This window comes from Bos taurus, chromosome 24, assembly GCF_002263795.3.
Source record: "Bos taurus isolate L1 Dominette 01449 registration number 42190680 breed Hereford chromosome 24, ARS-UCD2.0, whole genome shotgun sequence".
In the NCBI taxonomy this organism is placed as follows: domain Eukaryota; kingdom Metazoa; phylum Chordata; class Mammalia; order Artiodactyla; family Bovidae; genus Bos; species Bos taurus.
In genome coordinates, this window is record NC_037351.1 from 41844943 (window position 1) to 41868600 (window position 23658).

General features: G+C 45.1%; 1 protein-coding gene across 1 annotated transcript in view; it reads left to right on the top strand.

The window, feature by feature from the left end:
- The window catches only part of RAB31 (RAB31, member RAS oncogene family), an 81616-nt gene extending 58019 nt beyond the window's left edge, over positions 1–23597 (top strand). The window contains exons 6-7 of the mRNA NM_001076944.1: positions 12899–13008; positions 20048–23597. Coding sequence (NP_001070412.1) covers positions 12899–13008; positions 20048–20145 — 208 coding nt within the window. The 3' untranslated portion in view covers positions 20146–23597. The remainder of the gene's footprint in view (positions 1–12898; positions 13009–20047) is intronic.
- The last annotated feature ends 61 nt before the right edge of the window (positions 23598–23658 follow it).

Consider the following 23658-nt stretch of genomic DNA (forward strand, 5'->3'; position numbering starts at 1 on the left):
TCATGTTGCAGTCACCATCTGCAGTGATTTTGGAGCCCAGAAAAATACAGTCTGACACTGTTTCTACTGTTTCCCTATCTATTTCCCATGAAGTGATGGGACCGAATGCCATGATCTTCGTTTTCTGAATGTTGAGCTTTAAGCCAACTTTTTCACTCTCCACTTTCACTTTCATCAAGAGGCTTTTGAGTTCCTCTTCACTTTCTGCCATAAGGGTGGTGTCATCTGCATATCTGAGGTTATTGTTATTTCTCCCGGCAATCTTGATTCCAGCTTGTGTTTCTTCCAGTCCAGTGTTTCTCATGATGTACTCTGCATATAAGTTAAATAAGCAGAGTGACATTATACAGCCTTGACGTACTCCTTTTCCTATTTGGAACCAGTCTGTTGTTCCATGTCCAGTTCTAACTGTTGCTTCCTGACCTGCATACAAATTTCTCAAGAGGCAGATCAGGTGGTCTGGTATTCCCATCTCTTTCAGAATTTTCCACAGTTTATTGTGATCCACACAGTCAAAGGCTTTGGCATAGTCAATAAAGCAGAAATAGATGTTTTTCTGGGACTCTTTTGCTTTTTCCATGATCCAGCAGATGTTGGCAATTTGATCTCTGGTTCCTCTGCCTTTTCTAAAACCAGCTTGAACATCTGGAAGTTCACGGTTCACATATTGCTGAAGCCTGGTTTGGAGAATTTTGAGCATTACTTTACTAGCATGTGAGATGAGTGCAATTGTGCGGTAGTTTGAGCATTCTTTGGCATTGCCTTTCTTTGGGATTGGAATGAAAACTGACCTTTTCCAGTCCTGTGGCCACAGCTGAGTTTTCCAAATTTTCTGGCATATTGAGTGCAGCACTTTCACAGCATCACCTTTCAGGATTTGGAATAGTTCAACTGGAATTCCATCACCTCCACTAGCTTTGTTCGTAGTGATGCTTTCTAAGGCCCACTTGTCTTCACATTCCAGGATGTCTGGCTCTAGGTCAGTGATCACACCATCATGATTATCTGGGTCATGAAGATCTTTTTTGTACAGTTCTTCTGTGTATTCTTGCCAGCTTTTCTTAATATCTTCTGTTTCTGTTAGGTCCATACCATTTCTGTCCTTTTCGAGCCCATCTTTGCAGGGAAGCCTAAATAAACTTTATTTTAGAATAGTCTTATATTCATAGAAAAGTTGAAAAGTTAGTATGCAGTTCTCACATATCCCACATCTAGTTTTCCCTATGTAAAAAAAAAAAAATTTGTTTATTTATGACTGCACTGGATCTCCTTGCTGCATGCAGACTTTCTCTAGTTGTAGAGAGCAGGGGTTACTCTCTAGGCGCGGTGCAAGGGCTTCTCAATGCAGTGGCTTCTCTTGTAGCGTATCACAGACTCAGTAGTTGTGGCACAGGGGCTTAGTTGCCCCATAGCATGTGGGATCTTCCCAGACCAGGGCTCAAACCAGTGTCCCCTGCATTGGCAGGTGGATTCTTATCCACTGTGCCACCAGGGAAGCCCCATTTCCCCTACTTTTAACACCTTACAATGATTACTGTGGTACATTTGTCCAAACTGAGCAATCTATCAGTTCAGTTCAGTCGCTCAGTCATGTCCGGCTCTGTGACCCCATGGACCACAGCATGCCAGGCCTCCCTGTCCATCACCAACTCCCAGAGTTTACCCAAACTCATGTCCATTGAGTTGGTGATGCCATCCAGCCATCTCATCCTCTGTCATCCCCTTCTGCTCCTGCCTTCAATCTTTCCCAGCATCAGAGTCTTTTCAGATCAGTCAGCTCCTCTCATCAGATGGCCAAAGTATTGGAGTTTCAGCTTCAACATCAGTCCTTCCAATGAACACTCAGGACTGATCTCCTTTAGGATGGACTGGTTGGATCCCCTTGCAGTCCAAGGGACTCTCAAGAGTCTTCTCCAACACCACAGTTCAAAAGCATCAATTCTTCAGCATTCAGCTTTCTTTATAGTCTAATTCTCACATCCTTACTTGACTACCAGAAAAACCATAGCCTTGACTAGACGGACCTTTGTTGGCAAAATAATGTCTCTGCTTTTCAATATGCTATCTAGGTTGGTCATAACTTTCCTTCCAAGGAGCAAGGGTCTTTTAATTTCATGGCTACAGTCACCATCTGCAGTGTGATTTTAGAGCCCCCCAAAATAAAGTCTGTTTATTTTTTACTGTTTCCACTATTTCCCCATCTATTTGCCATGAAGTGATGGGACTGGATGCCATGATCTTTGTTTTCTGAATGTTGGGCTTTAAGCCAACTTTTTCACTCTCCTCTTTCGCTTTCATCAAGAGGCTCTTTAGTACTTCTTCACTTTCTGCCATAAAGGTTGTGTCATCTGCATATCTGAGGTTATTGATATTTCTCCTGGCAATCTTGATTCCAGCTTGTGCTTCTTCCAGTCCAGCATTTCTCATGATGTACTCTGCATATAAGTTAAATAAGCAGAGTGACATTATACAGCCTTGACGTACTTCTTTCCTGATTTGGAACCAGTCTGTTGTTCCATGTCCAGTTCTAACTGTTGCTTCCTGACCTGCATATAGGTTTCTCAAGAGGCAGGTCAGGTGGTCTGGTATTCCCATCTCTTTCAGAATTTTCCACAGTTTATTGTGATCCACACAGTCAAAGGCTTTGGTATAGTCAATAAAGCAGAAATAGATGTTTTTCTGGAACTCTCTTGCTTTTTCCATGATCCAGCAGATGTTGGCAATTTGATCTCTGGTTCCTCTGCCTTTTCTAAAACCAGCTTGAACATCAGGAAATTCACGATTCACATATTGCTGAAGCCTAGCTTGGAGAATTTTGAGCATTACTTTACTAGTGTGTGAGATGAGTGCAATTGTGCGGTAGTTTGAGCATTCTTTGGCATTGCCTTTCTTTGGGATTGGAATGAAAACTGACCTTTTCCAGTCCTGTGGCCACAGCTGAGTTTTCCAAATTTGCTGGCATATTGAGTGCAGCACTTGCCGAGCATCATCCTTTAGGATTTGAAATAGCTCAACTGGAATTCCATCGCCTATACTTGCTTTGTTCGTAGTAATGCTTCCTAAGACCCACTTGACTTCACATTCTAGGATGTCTGGCTCTAGATGAGTGATCATGCCATCGTGATTATCTGGGTCATGAAGATCTTTTTTGTACAGTTCTTCCTTGTATTCTTGCCAGCTTTTCTTAATATCTTCTGTTTCTGTTAGGTCCATACCGTTTCTGTCCTTTATTGAGCCCATCTTTGCATCAAATGTTCCCTTCGTATCTCTAATTTTCTTGAAGCAATTAGTCTTTCCCATTCTGTTGTTCCCCATCTATTGTTTTCCTCTATTTCTTTGCACGGATCACTGAAGAAGGCTTTCTTATCTCTCCTTGCTATTCTTTGGAACTCCGCATTCAAATGGGTATAATTTTCCTTTTCTCCTTTACTTTTCGCTTCTCTTCTTTTCACACCTATATTCCTTAGTTATTGATTCTTCATTTCTGATACTTTTATTAACTTTATTGATGGTATTGATAATTTATTATTAACTAAAGTCCATACATTACTGAGATTTCACTCCTTCCCCCTTATATCCCTTTTTTATTCTGGGATCGCATCCAGAGCACTGTATCACATCCAGTTGCCAGGTCTCTTTAGGATCTTTGGGCTGGGACAGGTTCTCAGACTTACTTTGTTTTTGATGACCTTGACAGTTTTTAGGACTGGTCAGGTAGTTTGGACCTCTCTTCTTTGGGATCTGTCTGCTGTGTTTCTTGTGACTGGACTGGGGGCGGGCATGTGTTTAGGGGAAGAAGACCACAGAAGTAAAGTGCTCTTTTCGTGACTTTATTACCAGTTAAGCAAGGGTTTGTGTTACCAGCACGATAACATCCCTGGTGAGGTGGACCTTGACCTCCTGGCCGAGGTGGTGGCTGTAAAGTTACCCTCCCCTGCTGTTTGGAAGGCGGTCCCTGGGCACAGCCCACACTTGAGGGCGGGGGCTGTGCCCCACCTCCTTGAGGGAGGAGTCCCGATATAAATTATTTGTAATTCTTCTGCAGGTGAAATTCGTCTCCCCTCCCTGATTTTTTTTATTTCGTCATTTATCTGTATCAGTGTGGACTCACAGATATTTATATATAGTTTAAGTTATAGTGCAATATTGTGTTACTTAACTTGTTGCTCAAATTGCTCCAACTTTGGCCACTGGGAGCCCTTTCTGTTGCTTCTGTGTTCCTTTAACAAATTCCCATCATTTTGGTTCTTTAGCACTTCCTTACTTTTTGGCACAAGGAGATGTTCCAGACTCATCTTGTATGTTTTAGGATACAGCTCTAGACTCAGCCATTTCTCCAAGCAGCTCTTGTCGCTTCTACTGGAAAAGGGTATTTAGAAACCAAGATCTGGGATGACTGTGCTCATTGCTACTGGAATGTTGTTGAGTCTAGGTAAACAGAGCTAGGAAATATGTGTATGGATGCTAACTGGAGTATACACTCACATGTATCTATAATTATTTCTATAATCATTCATTTGTATCTATATTAAGATAAACATAAGTTTATACTGATGCCTCTGACTCTAATCCAAAACCACAGTACTCTTTCTAACCTTCTTTAGGGGGTGAAGGAGAGATTTTTTAAAAAGTCAGCGACTAACACACAATTAAGCAGAGACAAGCTTTTGCTCCTGGAGATTTTCTTAGAATATACTAGTCTTTCATCTTTCACTTTGCACATTGCCCAGACCTTTCAGAGTTCAAAATGTAACTTCTGTGAAGAATTATAGCCATGTCAGTGGTTACTTTCAAATGGCACAATATTTACTTAAGTACTGTTCACTTAGATAGTGGACTGAGTCATCACTGTCAACCTGAACTGAATGCTTACTGTGTGCCAGAGACTGTTATGAGTAGTTTATCTTAATCTTCACAGCCCTGCCTGTAAGAGTTACCATCATTCTCCCAACGTACCAATAAGGAAACAGAGACACAGATTGAGGAACTTACCTGGGTCCTGTGGCTGAGAAGGTGTGGGGCCCAGCTTCAAACCCTGGTATCTGTCCCAGACATCACTTTGCCAACTAAGGTCTGTCTAGTCAAAGCTATGGTTTTTTCAGCAGTTGTGTATGGATGTGAGAGTTGTACCATGAAGAAGGCTGAGCACCGAAGAATTGATGCTTTTGAACTGATGCTAGAGAAGACTTTAGAGTCCCTTGGATTGCAAGGAGATCATACCAGTTAATCCTAAAGGAAATCCACCCTCAATACTGATTAGAAGGACTGATGCTGAAGCTGAAGCTCCAATACTCTGGCCACCTGATGGGAAGAACGAACTCACTGAAAAAGACCCTGATGCTGGAAGATTGAGGGCAGGAGGAGAAGGAGGCGACAGGATGAGATGGTTGGATGGCATCATCAACGTAATGGACATGAGTTTGAGCAAACTCCGGGAGATAGTAAAGGACAGGGAAGCCTGGCGTGCTACAGTCCATGGGGTCGCGAAGAGTTTGACATGACTTTGCAACTGAACAACAACAGCATCTGTCCCAGAGCCGATGTTCATGTTTTGTTCATCTCTTAAGAAGTAAGAATAGGATCCAGGAGAAACAGTGATTTCTGAATTACCGAGAGAAAAATAAACGGTAACTGATTTGATAGAGAATTTCAAGCTAACGACCTTTTCCAGTGGTTTCTCTGGCCCCTTGGGACTAACCTACGTTTCTGTCTGGAGAAGGCGTGTTAGGAGGCTAGGAGGCAGAGGAAACGGCCAGGCCTCCCCCTTGAGACCCTGTGTTTTCTGCTCAGTCCTCATTCAATTCAAATTGTGGCATTTCCATGAGAAAACAGGCCATCTAAATCTGTGGCAGGAACCTGACACTGCTTGTTTGAACTTGACACCAGGAATGTGGCCCGGTGGATAGCATTTACAGACACATAGTAACAAGCAGACTTGGCCCCCTGGGAGCAGAAATCCTTCCCAGGGTACACATGCCAAGTGCTTTAACTGTAAGTGCCTAGTATCATTAAAAAGAGTTATTGTCCAATCAGATATTTATTGCAAAGGTAGTAATTCTTGTTTTTTTTTTTAAAAGTTCATTTAAGTTTTAGTTCCACCTTACAGATAAGCCAATCTGAGGATCTAAAAGTACTGGCATGTTGAAAAGAGATTTTGCCGCTTCACTTATTGCTAAAATGGTTGCCTCTCTGGGTGTGACACAAATATCTTGGATATTTAGATAAAGTATGAGCTGGCAGGAGCATACTTAGCCTTGATTATTCATTTCAGTGGCTGCTCGAGGGAGCTGGGGAGACGGAGACCACTTCAGGGCACATGACAGCCTTTACAAGCAGCCTGCAACCTGCCTCTGCTGGGTCTTGATGGGATGTTGCTTGATTTCCATTGCTTTTGGCTAGAATGCCTTAAGCACGTGGGAGGTTTTGGCAAAAAGTAATGCCAGCAGACAGTCAACAGCCTCTCCCACTCATAGTACCGTGTTGTGTCCTCATGGCCAGCTGAGTCAGTGGTATAAGCTTGACCTTGGAAGGGGGCTACGGTTGGAGGAGACAGTAAACTTACAGGGCAGATATTTTTCAGTGAAATGGTAGCTGTCTCATCCCAGGTGGTTGGCAGAATATCAAATGCTTGCTCAATGCTGGTATGGTATTTTAGAAATATAATGTCCACACTAGCACACACCAGAACCACTAGCTCTTTGGTAATAGCTCAAGAGGCCATTGTTCTTTTATCACTTGTAAAATGGTGTCTGATAAATGTATACTTTAATATGTCCTGAGTATATAGTCATCATCTTAATAGAGATATCCAAACTCTGGACTTCATAGTTTGGGATTATGAATCGCATAGACTGCAAAAATATCAAACTCAGTATCTTACAGTCTACCTTCTACAAGAGTTGTTCTCAAACTATCAAAAGTGTAAGAAGATATTCAGAAGTTGCTACAATGCCTGTTTCTGAGATGAGCCCACTAAACATTCTGGTTCAGTAGGTCTGGACACAGGGGTATTCATTTCTAATAAGCCCCGAATTATCATGGGATCGGAGGTCTGTAGAACACACCTGACCCTGACGCCCTTCAAGATGCCTGGCGGCATCCTCTGAAGACATCTAGAGAAGCTTCATGACTATTGTCATGAGACAGGGAAGAGCAGGAACCTCAGATGTTTGTCATTTCGCTTCTTTGTTTTTAGCATCAAAGTGTTTTGTTTTTTAACATACGTGTTTACTCTTCTGGGAGAATGGAGACTTTTGTGCACTTTCTCTAAGACACCTGAAAACGTCTTAGAAGATGTGGTTGGGTTGTTCTGCATTTACCCACGAACTCTTTGGAATCACATGGTGACCCTGCCTGCGGAGTTTGAGCCTTCCTCTCTCTCCACACGCTAACACTGCAGATAGTAATCATTTCATCTTGACCAGTCTGGTGTGTGAATAATGTGATCCTCATTTTCATGTACATTTCTTCCATTGCAAGCAGGATTAGGAAAACTAAGATTATCTACTGAAGAACTATCCTTTACTTATATACAATAAATAATCAATTGAAATATTGTTAATTCCTAGGAATAAATTTAGCAAGAATTGAGCTAGACCTATATAGATAAATGTTACAGTTCTAGGTAGGATAAAAAAGGTGCTTTTCCCTTGGATAGGAAAACTGAGTAGTATTGTAGAAATGTCAGTTTGTTCTAAATTAAATCATGAATTCACTGAGATTCCAGGTAAAATTACATCAAATAATTTAAAGTAACATTTTAGAGAGGGTTTTACAAAATGATCCTAAAATTCACCTATAAAGATAAACAGGCAAAAATAGTATTGAAAGGACTGATCTCAGCATATATTAAAATATATTTTAATGATTCAGTAATAAAACAATATAACATGTCACAGAAATGGACAGAAAATCAATGAACAGACCACAGAATCTAAGACATAGGGTGAAATATGTAGGGATATTTAGTATATGATAAAGGTGATATTTAAATAAGTGCAAAAAAGGGGATAGTTAAGTACATGGTTTGGTGATAATTAGGAAAAATGAGAGAAAATAAATTCAAAATGGATCAAGGATTTAAGTGCAATTTAACAAAACCATAAAAGTTAGAGAAAGCAGTTGAATCTTTAAAAATAACCTTGGAATGAACTATTTAATAATGATACAAAACTCAGAAGACATAGAAGAAAATGGTCAGTAAGTCTGATTATATAAAAACTTCTGTATGGCAAAAATGCTACAGATAACATCTAAATACAAATGGTAAGTTGAAAGAAATGCAGAAAATATATTACAAAAGGCTAAGTTCCTTAATATGCAAAGAGCACTTACAAATAAGAAAAACCCAAACAATCCAAACCAAAGTTTGCAGAGAACAAGCATGAGAATTTCATAGAACAAGAGGTATCTGTGGCTTATACCTCAGTGTTCCATCTCTGAATAAAAGTTACTCTAAATTAATGTCAGATTTTCCTCATGGGGAAAGAACTTTATGATGTAATTTTACTCTTGGAGTGATTTATGAAAGTTAGTGTATCCAATATTTTGGCCACCTGATGGGAAAAACTGACTCACTGGAAAAGACCCTGATGCTGGGAAAGATTGAGGGCAGCAGGAGAGGGGGACCAAAAAGGGTAAGATGGTTGGATGGCCTCACCGATTCAATGGACATGAGTTTGAGCAGGCTCCAGGAGTTAGTGATAGACAGCAAGGCCTGGCATGCTGCCGTCCACGGGTTCGAAAAGAGTTGAACACGGCTGAGCGATTGAACAACACCCACAAATGTATTTAATGCTGTAGCCTGTGTTCCCTGTTCTTCTGTGGAGTGGTGACGCCTTGCCTGGGAGCCTTTCTGGGTAATTAAACAAGGGGCATGAGTCAGATAAACCTCCTCGGGCTCGGAGGTACTTTGAGCCTTCCGTTTGCCTGTTTCCTCCACTTGATTCATTTCCTCAATCTTTGGGACGTTTGCTAAGAAAGTGGTACCGTCTTTGTAAAGATTTATTCTGGAAACTTTGGTCTATCTTATCTATGTGCCAGGTACTGTTTTGAGCACTTTATGATATCAACTTATATTTAAAGAGGAAAAGCGTTCATGCCATCTGGCAGCAAAGGGGGCTGAGACCTGAGTGAGGGAGATGTGAAGAGGCTGGCCACTGAAGGAGAAAATCTCACTCCCGTGAGCAGCAGGCTGGGCTGCCTTTCTGATGTGAGTGCTGTTCACACATTGTGAACAAGAGTTCAAGGCCAGAGCACTTCTGCATGGGAGGCCCATGGAGGTCACTGCTCCCTGCTGTCAGGAACGGTGCCCGAGGGCAGAGTGCTGGTCTGCCCCGGCCTGCCGACTGGACTCCCCTCCTCACGGGCGGGGCCCCCGGAGTGCCTTCTTGGGGTCCCTTCCCCCCTCTCCCCCTGCCATTCGTGGAGGAGGCTCGGGGGGAATTAAATAGCCCGAGACTGGAATGAGTCAGCTGCTGCGTTGCTGGGTTACACCCGCCAACAACAAAACAAGGACCCTCGTTGGGCAGCCTGGCCTGTGGAGAAATCTGCAGCCACAGGAATGTGGGTTCCTGCCCTCCTCCCCGGTGGGGAGCCTCCCAGAACCCGTGGCCTCTGCCTGGATGGCGGTGCGTGGACCTCCTTGCAATGTGACCTCTGAGGACTGTTGGAGCTTGGGGCTGGGGGAGATGCCCCCTCTCGTGTGTTTTTCAGCCCTAAGTCTCCCTCCTGGCTGGGTGAATCTTCGCCCCCTCCCTGTCCACACTCCCCATACTTCCCCTGAAGTCTGCTTGGACCCTCTACCTGAGTTCTCCTCTCTGCTGAAGGCCACTTGCGGAGACAGTCACCCTGCCATTCAGCAGGTGCTAACTGATTGCCTGGTAGGTGCCTGGCCCTGCTGGGATTCCTGTGCTCAGTCGCTCAGTCATGTCCAATTCTTTGCGACTCCATGGACTGTAGTCTGCCAGGCTCCTCTAGCCATGGGATTCTCCAGGCAAGAATACTGGAGTGTGTTGCCATTCCCTTCTCCAGGGGATCTTCCTGACCCTGGGATCGAACCTGGGTCTCCTGCATTGCAGGGCCATTTCTTATCATCTGATCCACCAGGGAAGCCTCCCCAAAACAAACCATGGTCCTGATCACAAGAATCCACAGCCCATTCAGGTGACAAGTCTCACCAGGGCTCTGGGCTCTCATGGAGGGGTTGCTACGCTGCACTCTCTAGGAGCCCTCGTGTGGACAGTCGTCAGGGGGATGCAGAGGGGTGGATGAGAGCAGGGGCCCAGAGACAGACGTGAGCTCCAGAAGCACCCAGAATGGCTGTCGCCTGGGCATGAACAGGGAGGTCTAAGGCAGGAAGCCTCTAACTCCTGCTGAGGTGCTGGGTTTTACAGGTTAGAAGACATGGAGGAATTCTGTTCACAGAAACGTTTGGTGGATTTGTGTGTTGATCCCCTTGGTGGGCCTGGGGGTGATGACTGCAAGAGCTGGAGGACCAGTCAGAGGCACCCACGGGAACCTGGTTGAGGCACAGCATTTCTGGAAGTCCTGCCTTCCTGGATGTAACTTCATCTTGAAAGTCTAAAAGTACTCTTTCCCATCAAAATTGACCTGCTGTGTGCTTATGCCTTGGCTTGGGTGGACTCACTTCAGTTTACCTATTGAAAGCCTAACAAAGCACCCAGCCTATGGCAGACACTTGGTAAATATTTGTTGAAAGAACTGAAGGAAAGTTATGGATGCCATGGTCTTCTGTGAGGGTGATCACAGAAGGCCCGTCTCTGAGGTGCCCTCCAGCCCCCTCCCCAGGCTGTGCCTGACCTCTGACTCAGCCAAAGGGCTTCCCAGGGCCACCCGCTGGTCACACATGTCTGCTAGAGGCCCAGGGCAGCACACGCTTACCTTCCCAGGGTCTCCTTTCAGATTGTAGCTGTACTGTTTGTCCCAACAACAGTTCTCTGACACCCATTGGGTGTCCCGCAGTCCAGCTCATTTCTGATGCTAAACGGACGCCCCTGGCTCCCCAGGCTCCTAGGGCAGGAACCTGTTCTTCAGGACAGGCTACACTTGGCCCCTGCCCCCAGCCCTGCCTGCACCAGGCTGCACTCTGGGGATATTTCTTTGTCTGTAAAGACTGAAGGAACAGCCTCAGGAGTGTGGGTTCCTATTGGGTGGTTGGATGGGAGCAGTGTGAGCAGAACCTGCTGGGCTGGCCCTGCCTCCGCCCCGAGTACCGCATCGCCTTGGCAGGTCATCTGTTTAACGAGACCTGTTCTAAACCTGGGGGAAATCGGTGGACATACTTATCCTCTCTCCACTTTCCAGGGCCCAGCGTTGTCAGCTGTGACAGCATCTGCCCTTCTCGAAGGCTTCCCGTCTCCCTCAGGGTGGGTGGTTTGGATTTTGTCATGAGTGACTTTGTTCTCACCATAATCCTGGTAGACAGTATTCTGTTCCTCTTGGTCCCCCTAGAAGGACACACGGAAGCCTGAACTGACCTTCCCTCCCTGGAGGGGAGGGTTCTCCACAGCTTCCACGGTGGCCAGAGGGCTCCCCCCACAACCACACCTGTGAACAGTCTCCTCTGCTCCACCTTAGGGCAGGGAGGAGCCCCATCCTATGAGCTTTGGTTTGATAAAGACGGCCAGGAAGAAAAAGAAAAAAAAAAGTAGAGTAACTTGCCAAACTGAACCTAGAAAAGCCCTCTTCTGGGATATTTCCTCTGTAAAATTCATCGCTACCAAAAAGACCAAAGACTTTTTTTTTTTTTATAATAACTGAGAGGCCTGGGGGCTTGTCTGTTAGAAATGAGGAAGAGGGTAGATTCAAAAGGGTCATTTTGCCTGGGGTGTCCTTCGTAAGAATGATAAGGCAAGTTTAGAGTCCAGCCGACATGGCTCAGGTGTCCACATGGCAGTGGGTCCCACACCACAGGAGGGGTGAGGGCGCACCCAACCTGGGGGGCCTTTGTCAGGCTCTGGTCCGTGTTCTTGCTGCCCCTGGTGGCCACACTTCAGTGGCCGCTTCTATGGCACCTGCCCTGGTTCCTTGGATCAAACGCTCGGCTCTCTACCCTCTACTCCTGAGCACTTACTTTGTTATCTCCGTGTTGCAGACATTATAATAGTGTGGCTTAGTGTGTCCATAGGTGTGTGTTTCTTTGCTCTCCGGTGTATGTTCCATAAGGCAGGGACTGCCTACAAGAAAGGGCTGGCATACAACTGTTCTCTCTAAATATTGGTTGAATCAATGAATAGACTTCTGGAGAATAGGAACTGGGTCTTTTTTAATCTTTCAGTCCGCTGCAGTATCTTCACCTGAGAAAGTACATCAATAAATGTTTTTTTAGATTATTCATCTGGATTGAGTTCATGACCTAAACCTTTAGAGTAACAGCCTTTTAAAGGAGAAAGTTCAAATACGCCGTTGAAACTGTAAATGTGTTCATTGCCAGTCTTCCAGATCACATCATGTATTTTCTCTGATTTGTAAAAGGCAATATACAGAAAGTGTTAGAAAAGCACATATGCGAGTGTGTGCACATGTGCAATTTTTAAAAAACATTGAGTCATTATTATGGGAAAAAAATTTGGAACCAATCCTAACTCGGAAAGCTGGCCTCACTTATAATGCCTTTCCTACTGTTCTGGAGTTCTCTCCTTTGGTGGGACCAGGGACAGTAGCTTATACACGCATGTCCTGTCTCCATGGATGCCACAGACTGGGTTTCAAGCTTGAAAAAGCTTCACCCACGTTTCTAATACTTACTGGGTGACCGAGTTGTTATTCTGCAGGCCCACGAGGAAGCTATTTGCATGTGAGCTGTTTCTTTGCTCTGCAGGGTTATTTATTCTGTACAGACGGGCATTCACCTCTGCTGGTCTGCCCTCTTTTCCAGGGAAGTGCCTTTGAAGGATGCCAAGGAGTATGCGGAGTCCATCGGAGCTGTCGTGGTTGAGACAAGTGCAAAGAATGCAATTAATATCGAAGAGCTCTTTCAAGGAATCAGTAAGTATCTGGTTTGTGTTTTCAGGATAGTTTGCATCTTTATGCTTCTGGGGCTCAGAGGATAAAAGCCACGGAGCTCTGGAGCAGAGCGTTTCCTCTGAGTTAATTTATCTGGTGCCACAGACATTAAACCCTGCAGCCTTGCCCAGGTTCCTGCAGACCCACACGACCCCTCGCTGTTCTCTGTCTCCAAGAGTCTGTGCTTTCACCCTTCCAGTCTGTGTTTCACGACTCAGAATGAAGTAACTCCGTTGCCAAATAAAATTTATTTTACTTACACAATTACATATTCTACAGCATTTTATGTCTGTATGTTGAGGGGAGGAAAAAAAAAAGAGTGAGAAAGATATGGAAAACCAAAGTCACCCATGAAGCTGAATGACTCTGGGCAAAGGAGACAAGAGAAGCTTGTAGTCATTTTTCGTGTCTGGTGATCATCAACAAGAAACAGTGTCTCCCTCGTACGAGACCTGTGGATAAAGAGTCGATGTGGAAAGGTTTTCCTCATTTCTGATCTTTTTTTTTTTTAATTAGAGTATAGTTGATTTACAATGTCATGTTAGTTTCAGGTGTACAGCAGAGTCATTCAGTTATACACGTGTGTGTGTGTCTGTATATGTATTATATATATGTATGTATTCTTTTTCAGATTGTTTTCCCTATAGGCTATTACAAGATATTGAGTAGAGTTCCCTGGGCTATACAGTAGGTCCTTGTTGTTTATCTACGTTATATACAGTCGTGTGTATTTGTCACCCTGTCCCCATGCAGCTCCCTGTATTTTCCAGAGCTCTCTCCCAGCATCAGTGCAGCTCTGTGTATCTGAAATTCACCCTGGGATTTCTGCAAGAGCTAGGAGACCTCCCTAGGTTTATGCAAAGTCATGTTTTCAATAAAAAATGACGTAAAGACTTCACAGAAGAAGACAAGCCTAAATCCGAGCATTAGTCTCTTAATTCGAAAGGTATTCCTTTGCACGGCTCAACCAGTGTAAATCTCTTCATGCATATGAGGTCTTTTTTCTTTTCCCCTCCATGTGGCATGTGGGATTTTAGCTTCTCAACTAGGAATTGAAAGTGCCCCCCTTAACCTCCCCACAGTCCCCCCACAGAGTCTTAACCACTGGGCTACTAGGAAAGTCCCTTTCTTTTTTTTTTTTGTATAAGGTCTTTATGGCTCAAAGTGATGGGGACTTTGCATAAGGAATTCCTGAGAGCCTGGTGGTCTACTTCATTTAGGAAAAACAAATGTTTTGCTTATGTAGTGCTTAGTCACTCAGTCGTGTCTGACTCTGTGACCCTTTGGACTGTAGCCCGCCAGGCTCCTCTGTCCATGGGATTTTTCAGGCGTTTTTCTTATACTGGGTAATTACGTCTGAAATAAATAATTGCTTCAATGTTTACTAGCTCATTAATGCCCCATTTATCTTATGAAGTCGTCTCTGTTATCGTCCCTGCTTTACATGAGGACATTGAGGTGTGGAGAGGTTTGCAACTTACTCCCGGTCACAGGGGGTCAGTCTTGGGAGCAGGACTCCAGAACCCATGCTCTGAGCCTCCAGTCTGCCCACTTCTTATTGCAGATGGCAGCTTCTGGTGAAAAACAGGAAATGACTTAACTGCCCAAAACTTGGGAAACGATTTTTTAGTAATCCTGGAACACCAGTGTAAACTAGTGATTAAAAACAAGGATGTAAATCTGTCTTTACTGACATAAAAAGATAAATTGTTGTGTGTGAAACAGAAATTACAGAACACTTTGTATAATACCCTGATTTTATAAAATGTGAACCATAGACTACATTCCCTGGCAGCTCAAACGGTAAATAATCTGCCTGCAGTGAGGGAGACTTGGGTGCAATCCCTGAGTTGGGAAGATCCCCTGGAGGAGGGCATGGCAACCCACTCTAGTATTCTTGCCTGGAGAATCTTCACGGACAGAGGACCCTGGAGGGCTGCAGTCCATGGGGTTGAAAAGAGTCAGACATCACTGAGAGACTAAGCACGTAGACTGTGTAATTGTAAATATATTATTTTGGGCGAAGAGTCAAAGGGAACACACATGTTAAGATGTTAACAGTGGTTGTTTCATGGTGGTCAGATTGCAGGGGACTTAAAGACTTTGTTATGGAAAACTGTAAACATATACACCAGTAAACTGAAGAATGTAATGAACATCAGGTACGGTCATCACTTGGTGCCCCTTGGAGGATTGCTTCCGGGACCACTGACACCAAATCCAAAGATGCTCAATCCTTTGTATAAAAGGGCATTGTGTTTGTGTATAAGCTAAGCACATCCTCCCATATACTTTAAATCATCTCCAGATTGCAAATAATACCTAAGACCATAACAATGCTATGCAGTTGTAAATACAATGTAAATGCTATTCAAATAGTTGCCAGTGTGGCAAAGTCAAGTTTTGCTTTCTGGAACTTTCTGGAATTTTTTTCTTGAATATTTTCAGTCTGAGGTAAGTTGGATCCGAGAATACAGAACCTGCAGATATATAGGGCAGACCATACTCAAAACCAAGCTGCCTTCATCCCTACCCCACACTTCCCCCAGCCTGCCCCTCCCCCACCTGTATTATTTTGAAGGCAATCCAGAACATCATTTCATCTGTAAATATTTTCAGTATGTAACTTTTTTTTTTACAAAGCAATTATATGGTGGCATTCATCGTCATAATGCTATTATCATATTAATGACATTGAACATGTGATGTTCAAATTTTTAGTAGCTTATAATTATCAGAAATGATTTGTTTGCATTTAACAGTATGTTTGGGTCAGGATGCAAATAAGCTCCATGTATAGTGATAAAATTAGCTGGTGTGCCTTTCAAGCCTCTCCTTCACAGTAGGTTCCCTCCATGCAGTTTCTTTATTCGTGCAATTAGGTCATTTGTCCTGATCCAAGTTTGTTGTTCAGTTGCTAAGTTGTGTCTGACTCCCTGTGACCCCATGAATTGCAGCACACCAGACTCCTCTGCCCTCCACTATCTCCAGGAGTTTGCTCAGACTCATGTCCATTGAGTTGGTGATGCCATCCAAATACCTCATCCTCTGTTGCCCCCTTTTCCTGCCCTCAGTCTTTCCCAACATCAGGGTCTTTTCCAATGAGTCATCTCTTCACATCAGGTGGCCAAAGTATTGGAGCTTCAGCTTCAGCATCAGTCCTTCCAATGAATATTCAGGACTGATTTCCTTTAGGATGGACTGGTTTGATTTCCTTGCTGTCCAAGGCACACTTAAGAGTCTCCCATGGCATTCCATAGCATGAGTAAAAATTTGTTAATCCATTCACCTACACATTTGGGTGGTTTTCAGGTTTTAGTGATTACAGGCAAGACTGTGATGAGATTTCACGCACAAGTTTCTGTGTGGATAAACACCTCGAAGGAGTGTGGCTGGCTCCTCTCATAGGCAATAGTCCATATTCTATGGGTCCCCCAGCCTGTGTCCCAAAGCAGTGTTAGCATTTTTCATTCCCACCCCTAATCCCGCAGAGCTCCAGTAGCTCCAGCTCCTTGCCAGCAGGTGGGACGATAGTTGTTAAATTTCAACCATTCAGATGGAACTGTGATGGTCTCTCCTTGTGGTTTTGACATCCATCTTCCAATGACCGACAGTGTTGAGTGCCTGTTCATGTGCTTATTCACAATCCTTGTGTCTCCTCTGATGAAGTGTCTGTTCAACATTTTCCCATTTTGTATTGATTTGCTGTTTTTTTTTTTAAGTATTTATCTATTTTGACTGTGCTGGGTCTTTGTTGCTTAATGTGGGCTTTTCTCTACTCCAGCATTCGGGGGCTACTTTTCGTTTCGGTGCTCTAGCTTCTCATTGCGGTGGTTTCTCTTGCTGTGGAGCACTAGCTTCCGCAGTTGCAGCATGTGGGCTTCTACTGAAGTCTTGGCTTGTGAGATTAGTTGGTCTGCAGCATGTGGGCTCTTCCTGGACAAGGGCTCGAACCTGTGTCCCCCTGTGTTTGCTGGCGGATTCTTAACCACTGGACCACCAGGGAAGTCCCTTGAGTTGTTTTCTTATTTCTTCACTTAATGATCAGCAGTGGCTCTTCAGTTGTAATAAATGGTCCCCACGCATGACAGGTGTTAGAGGACATTGGGGATGAGGAGGAGGAGTATATGTAAACTCTTTGAACTTCATGCCTGATTTTTTCTGTAAACCTAAAACTGCCCCTCCCCCCAAATATAGTCTACTAATTTTTTTAAAAGGGAAATGGTGCCTTTGAATAGCAAGGAAGCCTAATGATTTTAAAGGAACGTAAGCCCCTCCATGTTGAAGACATTTGGTGTTTTGGATTCAAGGTCAATGGTGATCTCGCCCCTTACTTCCATCTTTGCTGGGGCACCACCGTTCCCACGGCTCCTGGACTTGAACTTCAGTTTTCTTCCTCTCTCTCTCATCTTCCCGCCTCCGACCAGTTGTCACGTCTGCCAGGTAACTTCCTGCAGTCCTCCTTCCCTCCCTATTTTCTACTTCTCTCCATGGCACTCTCATTATCCCCAACCAGAATTTCCTGCCAGCATCCTGGCTGAATCCACTTCCTGAATCCTACGCTGTGCTCATCCTGCACAGAGCGTTAGCGCCTTCCTAGGTCTAGACGCTAATGTTCCAGGTTATCTCGAAGTCCCAATGTTGTCTTCTTGACGGCAGCAAAAGGACAGTTTAGAGGGTGACCTCAGGTGTCACCAGTGTGGTGCCAGCTCCATTCTGTATTCCTGGGGTGGGGCCACCTGATCGTGAGCTCTGCAGTGGGTCAGAGAGGACCCCTCCGCCCCAAATAGAGAGACTGGGAGATCGTGATTAACAGCAAATGCTGCCGAGTCCTAGTAGACACAATCAGTTTGTTAGTGTGTTAGTCATTCAATCGTGTCCGACTGTTTGTGACCCCATGGACTGTAGCCCACCAGGCTCCTCTGTCCATGGGATTCTCCAAGCAAGAATATACTGGAGTGGGTTGCCATTCCCTTCTCCAGGGGATCTTCCTGACCCAGGGATTGAACCCAGGTCTGCTGATTCTTTCTTGCAGGCAGATTCTTTACCATCTGAGCCACCAGGGAAGCTGGTAAGCATAGTCAGTCTACTTCTCTGGATAATTCAGAAAATCAGAATTGAGAAATGGAAGTGACAGGCAGGTCCCAGCCCCTCTACCACCCATCCAACCAAAGTGGAGCCTGGTAGATCCTGGGGCCAGGGTGAGAGAGGGAAGTACCCAGACAGCAGCTTGGCAGGAAGACGATGCCAGGCCTGTGCAGGAAGCGGCCATCCCCAGGACAGCTGCCGCTGAGTGTGCTGTTTTATTTTTGTTGTGTATAAAAGCGTCACAGCCCCAGTCCAGAGCCACCACAATATACAGTTTACAGGCTTGGAATCAGTTTTCTCCCATAACTTTGTTCTTGAGGAATCATTTACAAAACCTGCTTTTTCTCTGAGCTGTCAACTTTCAGAAAGATAGAACTCAAAAAAAAAAAAAAGTCTTTTAACTTTTCCTGAGCAAAATCTTGCATAATACAAGCCTTATTAAAATAAACACCCTGCTGTGGGATTTATCCTCCGGAGGACCTGTTTGGAGACTGTGCCTATGCTCTCAGAGGACATTTTGTAACAGCACAGACATGGTTGGATGCCCAGAGCCTTTTCAGATGTGTGTGTGTGTGTTTGCCCTATTCTGTGCCCATGTAATTAATACTGATTCAACAGTGTTCCAAGGTGATCACCTTGGTACCGAATGCTATGGCATTTTCTGGAACTCTTCTTTTGTGTAAATATGTTTAAGCTTTCAGTAAGCTCCAGGTAACTCAGACCACAGGTTCTGAGTTCTCAGTGTGTTTCCACAGCGCTAGTGGCTTCCTGCTCTTTTTAAGGGGCTGCCTCACTGTTGTTGTTCAGTCACTAAGTCAAGTCTGACTCTTTCCAACTCCATAGACTGCAGCACACCAGGCTTCCCTTCCTTCGCTATCTTCTGGAGTTTCCTCAGACTCATGTCCGTTGAATTGGTGATGCCGTCCAACCATCTCATCCGCTGCCACCCCCTTCTCCTCCTGCTTTCAATCTTTTCCAGCATTACGGTCTTTTTCAATGAGTCAGCTCAAGTGACCAAAGTATTCAATCTTTTCCAGCATTATGGTCTTTTTCAATGAGTCAGCTCAAGTGACCAAAGTATTGAAACTTCAGCATCAGTCCTTCCAATGAATGTTCAGGGTTGATTTCCTTTAGAGTTGACTGGTTTGGTCTCCTTGCTGTCCAAGGGACTTTCAAGAATCTTCTCCAGCACCACAGTTTTATGACTTAAGAAATCATAAGAGTATTGCAGTACTTCCCTGGTGGCTCAGCAGTAAAGAATCCGCCTGCCAATGCAGGAGACTCAAGTTCGATCCCTAGGTCAGGAAGATACCCTGGAGAAGGGAATGGCAACCCACTCCAGTATTCTTGCCTGGAGAATCCCATGGACAGAGGAGCCTGGTAGGCTACAGTCCATGGGGTCACAAGCAGTCAGACATGACTGAGCGACTAACATTTTGCTCTGCTTGTTTATGGCATTAAGATACTGTTTCCTGTGAAGAATGTCTCTAGAGGCTTTCCCGTTAACTCTCTGTGTGCGTTGGCAGGATGAGGGATGGAAACCTGGTGTTAAAATGCAGTGTTGCTGGGACCATCGCAGTTCCCCAGCCAGGTCTATTTTAAGAAGCTGAGGCCTCACTGTTGCTGTTGAAACTGAGAGGCAGTCGTTCTAGTGGGCGGATGGGGGAAGGCTGGGAGCGAGCAGTGTGCTGATGCCTGTGTGGAGAAGGCGGATGCAGAAAGCTGGTTTTACCTTTCCTTTACTTTCTATGTTTGACGTCACACAGCCCAGGCTGGGGGGTGGCATGGTGGGGGAACACTGGAAGAGGTAGCCCCTCCACCTGGTTGCAGCCTGCAGGTTGTACACATGATGTCGGGGAGCGGGAGCAGGCCCCCATCTGCACAGGGGGTCAGCTGGGAACAAGAACTCACCCTTGGCCTCCCTTCCTTGCAGGTCGCCAGATTCCACCCCTGGACCCCCATGAAAACGGAAACAGTGGATCCATCAAACTGGGGAAGCCAACCTCGCAGGTCGGCCGGCGGTGCTGCTGACCCGGGGCAGGGTCCCCTGTACTTGAAGAGGCCGGAGCTCCCTCCCTGGGCACTTCCTCAGGGCCTCCCTCCTCGGTAGTCTGGCCCCTGGCTCAGAGGGAGGAGAGCCCCGCAGAGAACAGGGCAGGAAGTGTCCCTGGAAAAGGATTCTGGGAAACTCTGGGAAAACCCACCACCCTGCCACAGAATGGCCTTTGGTGTGTGAAATTCACTCAGAGGGAACGGATTTTAGGTATTAAGTATAGTTGAGTTTTTTTGTTAAAAGCCTTAAAATATTCTTAAATTTGTACAAAAGTCTTACTGGCTTATGTGTGTGAGGTTCTAAAGTGATGTTCCACTCTGATTTCCTGTGTTTCTAATCAAATGTCAGGAACTTCTTCAGTGCTGTTGCCTTAGTTACTCCACCAACCTTTGCCGAAAGGTTCCCTTAATTTTCCTTTCAGTGAGGTGTAATTGGACCATCTACGGTAGAACTCGAGCTTGTTATGAAAGTGGAGAAAGATGTATTAGGAACTGTTGTCTACATCTCTGACTTTTATTCCATGAACATTTTTCTAAGCCTTGGTCATATAAACCAACTGAACCCGACTACAGTATTTCACGTTGCGCTGGGAGTTGGAGGCCTGGTGTTGGAAATCATTTGGAGTCATTACCGAGTAAGCAGTGACAAATGCAGGATATAAATGTTATTCCAGAGACCACCTGGTTTGCATGACCTGCAGGGTAATAAATCCCCACTCTCTTAGGGAAGTTTCTCACAGAGTGTTATTTTACTAAAAGAGTGTGACATAGTGCCATATCCCGGGAACAAATTACTTGGATGATGTTTGAATGTAAATTGTAGGGCAAACTTCTCATATTAAACAATATCAATGAATAATTGATTATAGGAAAGCCAGCCAGAAGTACTGGCACAGTAAGATTCTAGACGCCTGCCCCCCTGCTTGCCCCTCCTCCCTGCCCCGCCCAAAACTACGAAATCAGAGGGTCTTTAGGAAAGGGCCAAGCTTTGGTGGGGTGGGTATTAAGGTTGAACACAAGCCTACCCCTGGAATGCCTGTTAGCTGGGAACAGGCTCTGATGAACCTTCCCTTTTCAGACTCCCTGTCAGCTCAGTGAATTGTTTTGTGCTCGGTCGTATCTGACTCTTTGTGACCCCATGGACGGTAGCCCACCAGGCTCCTCCTTCATTGGGATTCTTCAGGCAAGAATACTGGAGTGGGTTGCCATTTCATCCTCCAGGGGATCTTCCTGACCCAGGGATCGAACCGGCGTCTTTTATGTCTCCTGCATTGGCAGGTGGATCCTTTACCACTGAGCCACCTGGGAATCCCAGTGAATTAAAGATGTCTGAATCCAGTGGAGGGGAAGGGAAGAAAACTGTCCCTATTGAAAGTTCACATCCTGTTTTCTTTCTAATTTTCATAAAAACCTGGGTTGAGAAGCGGTTGTTTTCCTAGGAAGGCTCAGGATGGGAAGTGAACCTTGGAGGAGATTCAGATTGGTGCCTTTTGTGGGGTGAGATGTGGCTGACCAGGTAGTGTGGTAACAGGGCCAGTTGGTACCTTCAAGGCTCAACAAACACTCATTGAAGACCTACAGTGTAAAAATCAAGAAAGAGATCATGGGCCGATGAAAGACCTCAAACTTTCTGTAACTTGGTTTGAGCCATTCTTGAGCCCTGCCATGCTGGTCCCACCAGCCCTTGATGGTTGGGGATACTGAGTCTGCTGTCAAAAAAAGTGAGAGTCCTTGAGAGATCAGGGCCCCATTCACACTTCTTCACGTGGGCTGCAATGAAGAAAACAGTTTGAAATCTCAGATGTAGGTGTTTTTCAACTTGAGAATATGTTGTCAATTTGGTGCTCTTACCACTTTACTCAGCTTGCCAGAATCATTTGACAATCTTAGGACATGGAAGCTGAAAACACTTATTTTTGGTTCAAGAGCTTAAACTCCAGATGGGTTCCCCTAAAACTGTTGGCAAATTGGAACTTGGACACCTTGGTACACTTTGCAGGGCTTTAAGGATTTTGTGCACCTTGTCAACATTATGGGCTCCGTGATTCTGCTTGAAGGCTGAGCCATTATCTTGCCTCTTAACAAAGTTTAAAAAAATGTGGGTTGCACATTCAAGTGACCTCGTTCCAGGTGGCATGCAGGCTTATTTTGGAATTTTTCATCACCTGGCAGTCCCTAAGGACCAGAGCTTGTCTCTAGACAAAGTTCCCTAGCTAAGGAGGTGCATGGCCCTGAGGAGTTTGCAGCTTTGGGCTGGCTGTTCAGCACTCCCATCTTGCATAAAAGAGCTGGTCTTAACCACGCGGAGCAGGCTACCCACCCGTGAGCCTATGGCTTAGTTTCAGAAGCCCACGTGGTTGGGAGCCGCTCGTTTGCCTTTCTGTGCAGCCTTAACTTTTCAAGGCATTGGCCGGCCGCTTGCCTATAGTCACTCCATGGAGCAGTTGTGGAAAGAGAAGACGGGCACATAGACATTTGCAGGAACCTGGGGTCTTTTCTGAAGATGGGGGCTCGAGCTTTGTCCACAAGGAGCCTTGCTTATCTTCCTTTATTTTGCCTTGAGATTACTTTCTGACTGTTCTAATCTCTGAACCATAACCGTGTGATGTGATGTAAAGGCCTGGACATTACTGTTGTTCCAAGTTGTTCAGCAGCGTCCTTCACCCAGTTCCCCCAAATGTGCTCTTCTGTTTTCCTTCACGTGTGTAAATACAACTTCACATTTGTTACAGCAACATGTGATCCATTTCCCTGGCTGAGTGTGGCTCATGACTCAATCGTGGAAATCGGGCATGGGCTCTCAGGGGGATTGTCTCCCCATGGGAATTCCCCCAAGTGGCAGTGGAATTGTGCCAACGCTGCACGCTCGTAATTGAGCTGCCGTCTTTATAGTGGGGAGCAGTGTGTCAGGGCACTTGCTTGCAGACCAGAGAAATCTGGAGAGCTGAAGCCAGCCTTTAGCCAAGCAAAGGGCTGGACCCCGTGGAGGACCCAGGGGAGCTCAGGTGACAGAGGTGTGTCCCCTGAGGTTGAGGAACGTGACCTGTGATGGCCCAATAGGCTCCCCTCAGGGCCCTGCATCTCTCTACTCTGTGACGCTGATCACAACTTGAATAACGAGCGAAAGAAAGGGCTCTGAGCCACATTCAGCCCCGTTAGGTTCTGGTTTAACCTTCGTTACTAAAACCAGACCCAAAGATCCAGTGTCAGCACTTGACTGTGTACACTGCCCCCTCCCTCGTGTTTTCATAAGGGGCCTCTGTCTGGGCTGGACCCAGTTCTCACGTATAGAAGACGCCGCTGCAGACCTTAGGACCTACCTGTCCACCTTGTATTCTGTAGTAAAGCACTGCCTTCCACGTTGTCCAATTGTATCTGTTATTTTTGGTTTAACGCACACTGATTCATACTAATAAATATTTTAAGTTTTATCAAGTTTGTCTTTTTCTTACTATAACGTTGGGTTGAATAATTGTAATTTTTTAAGTCAAT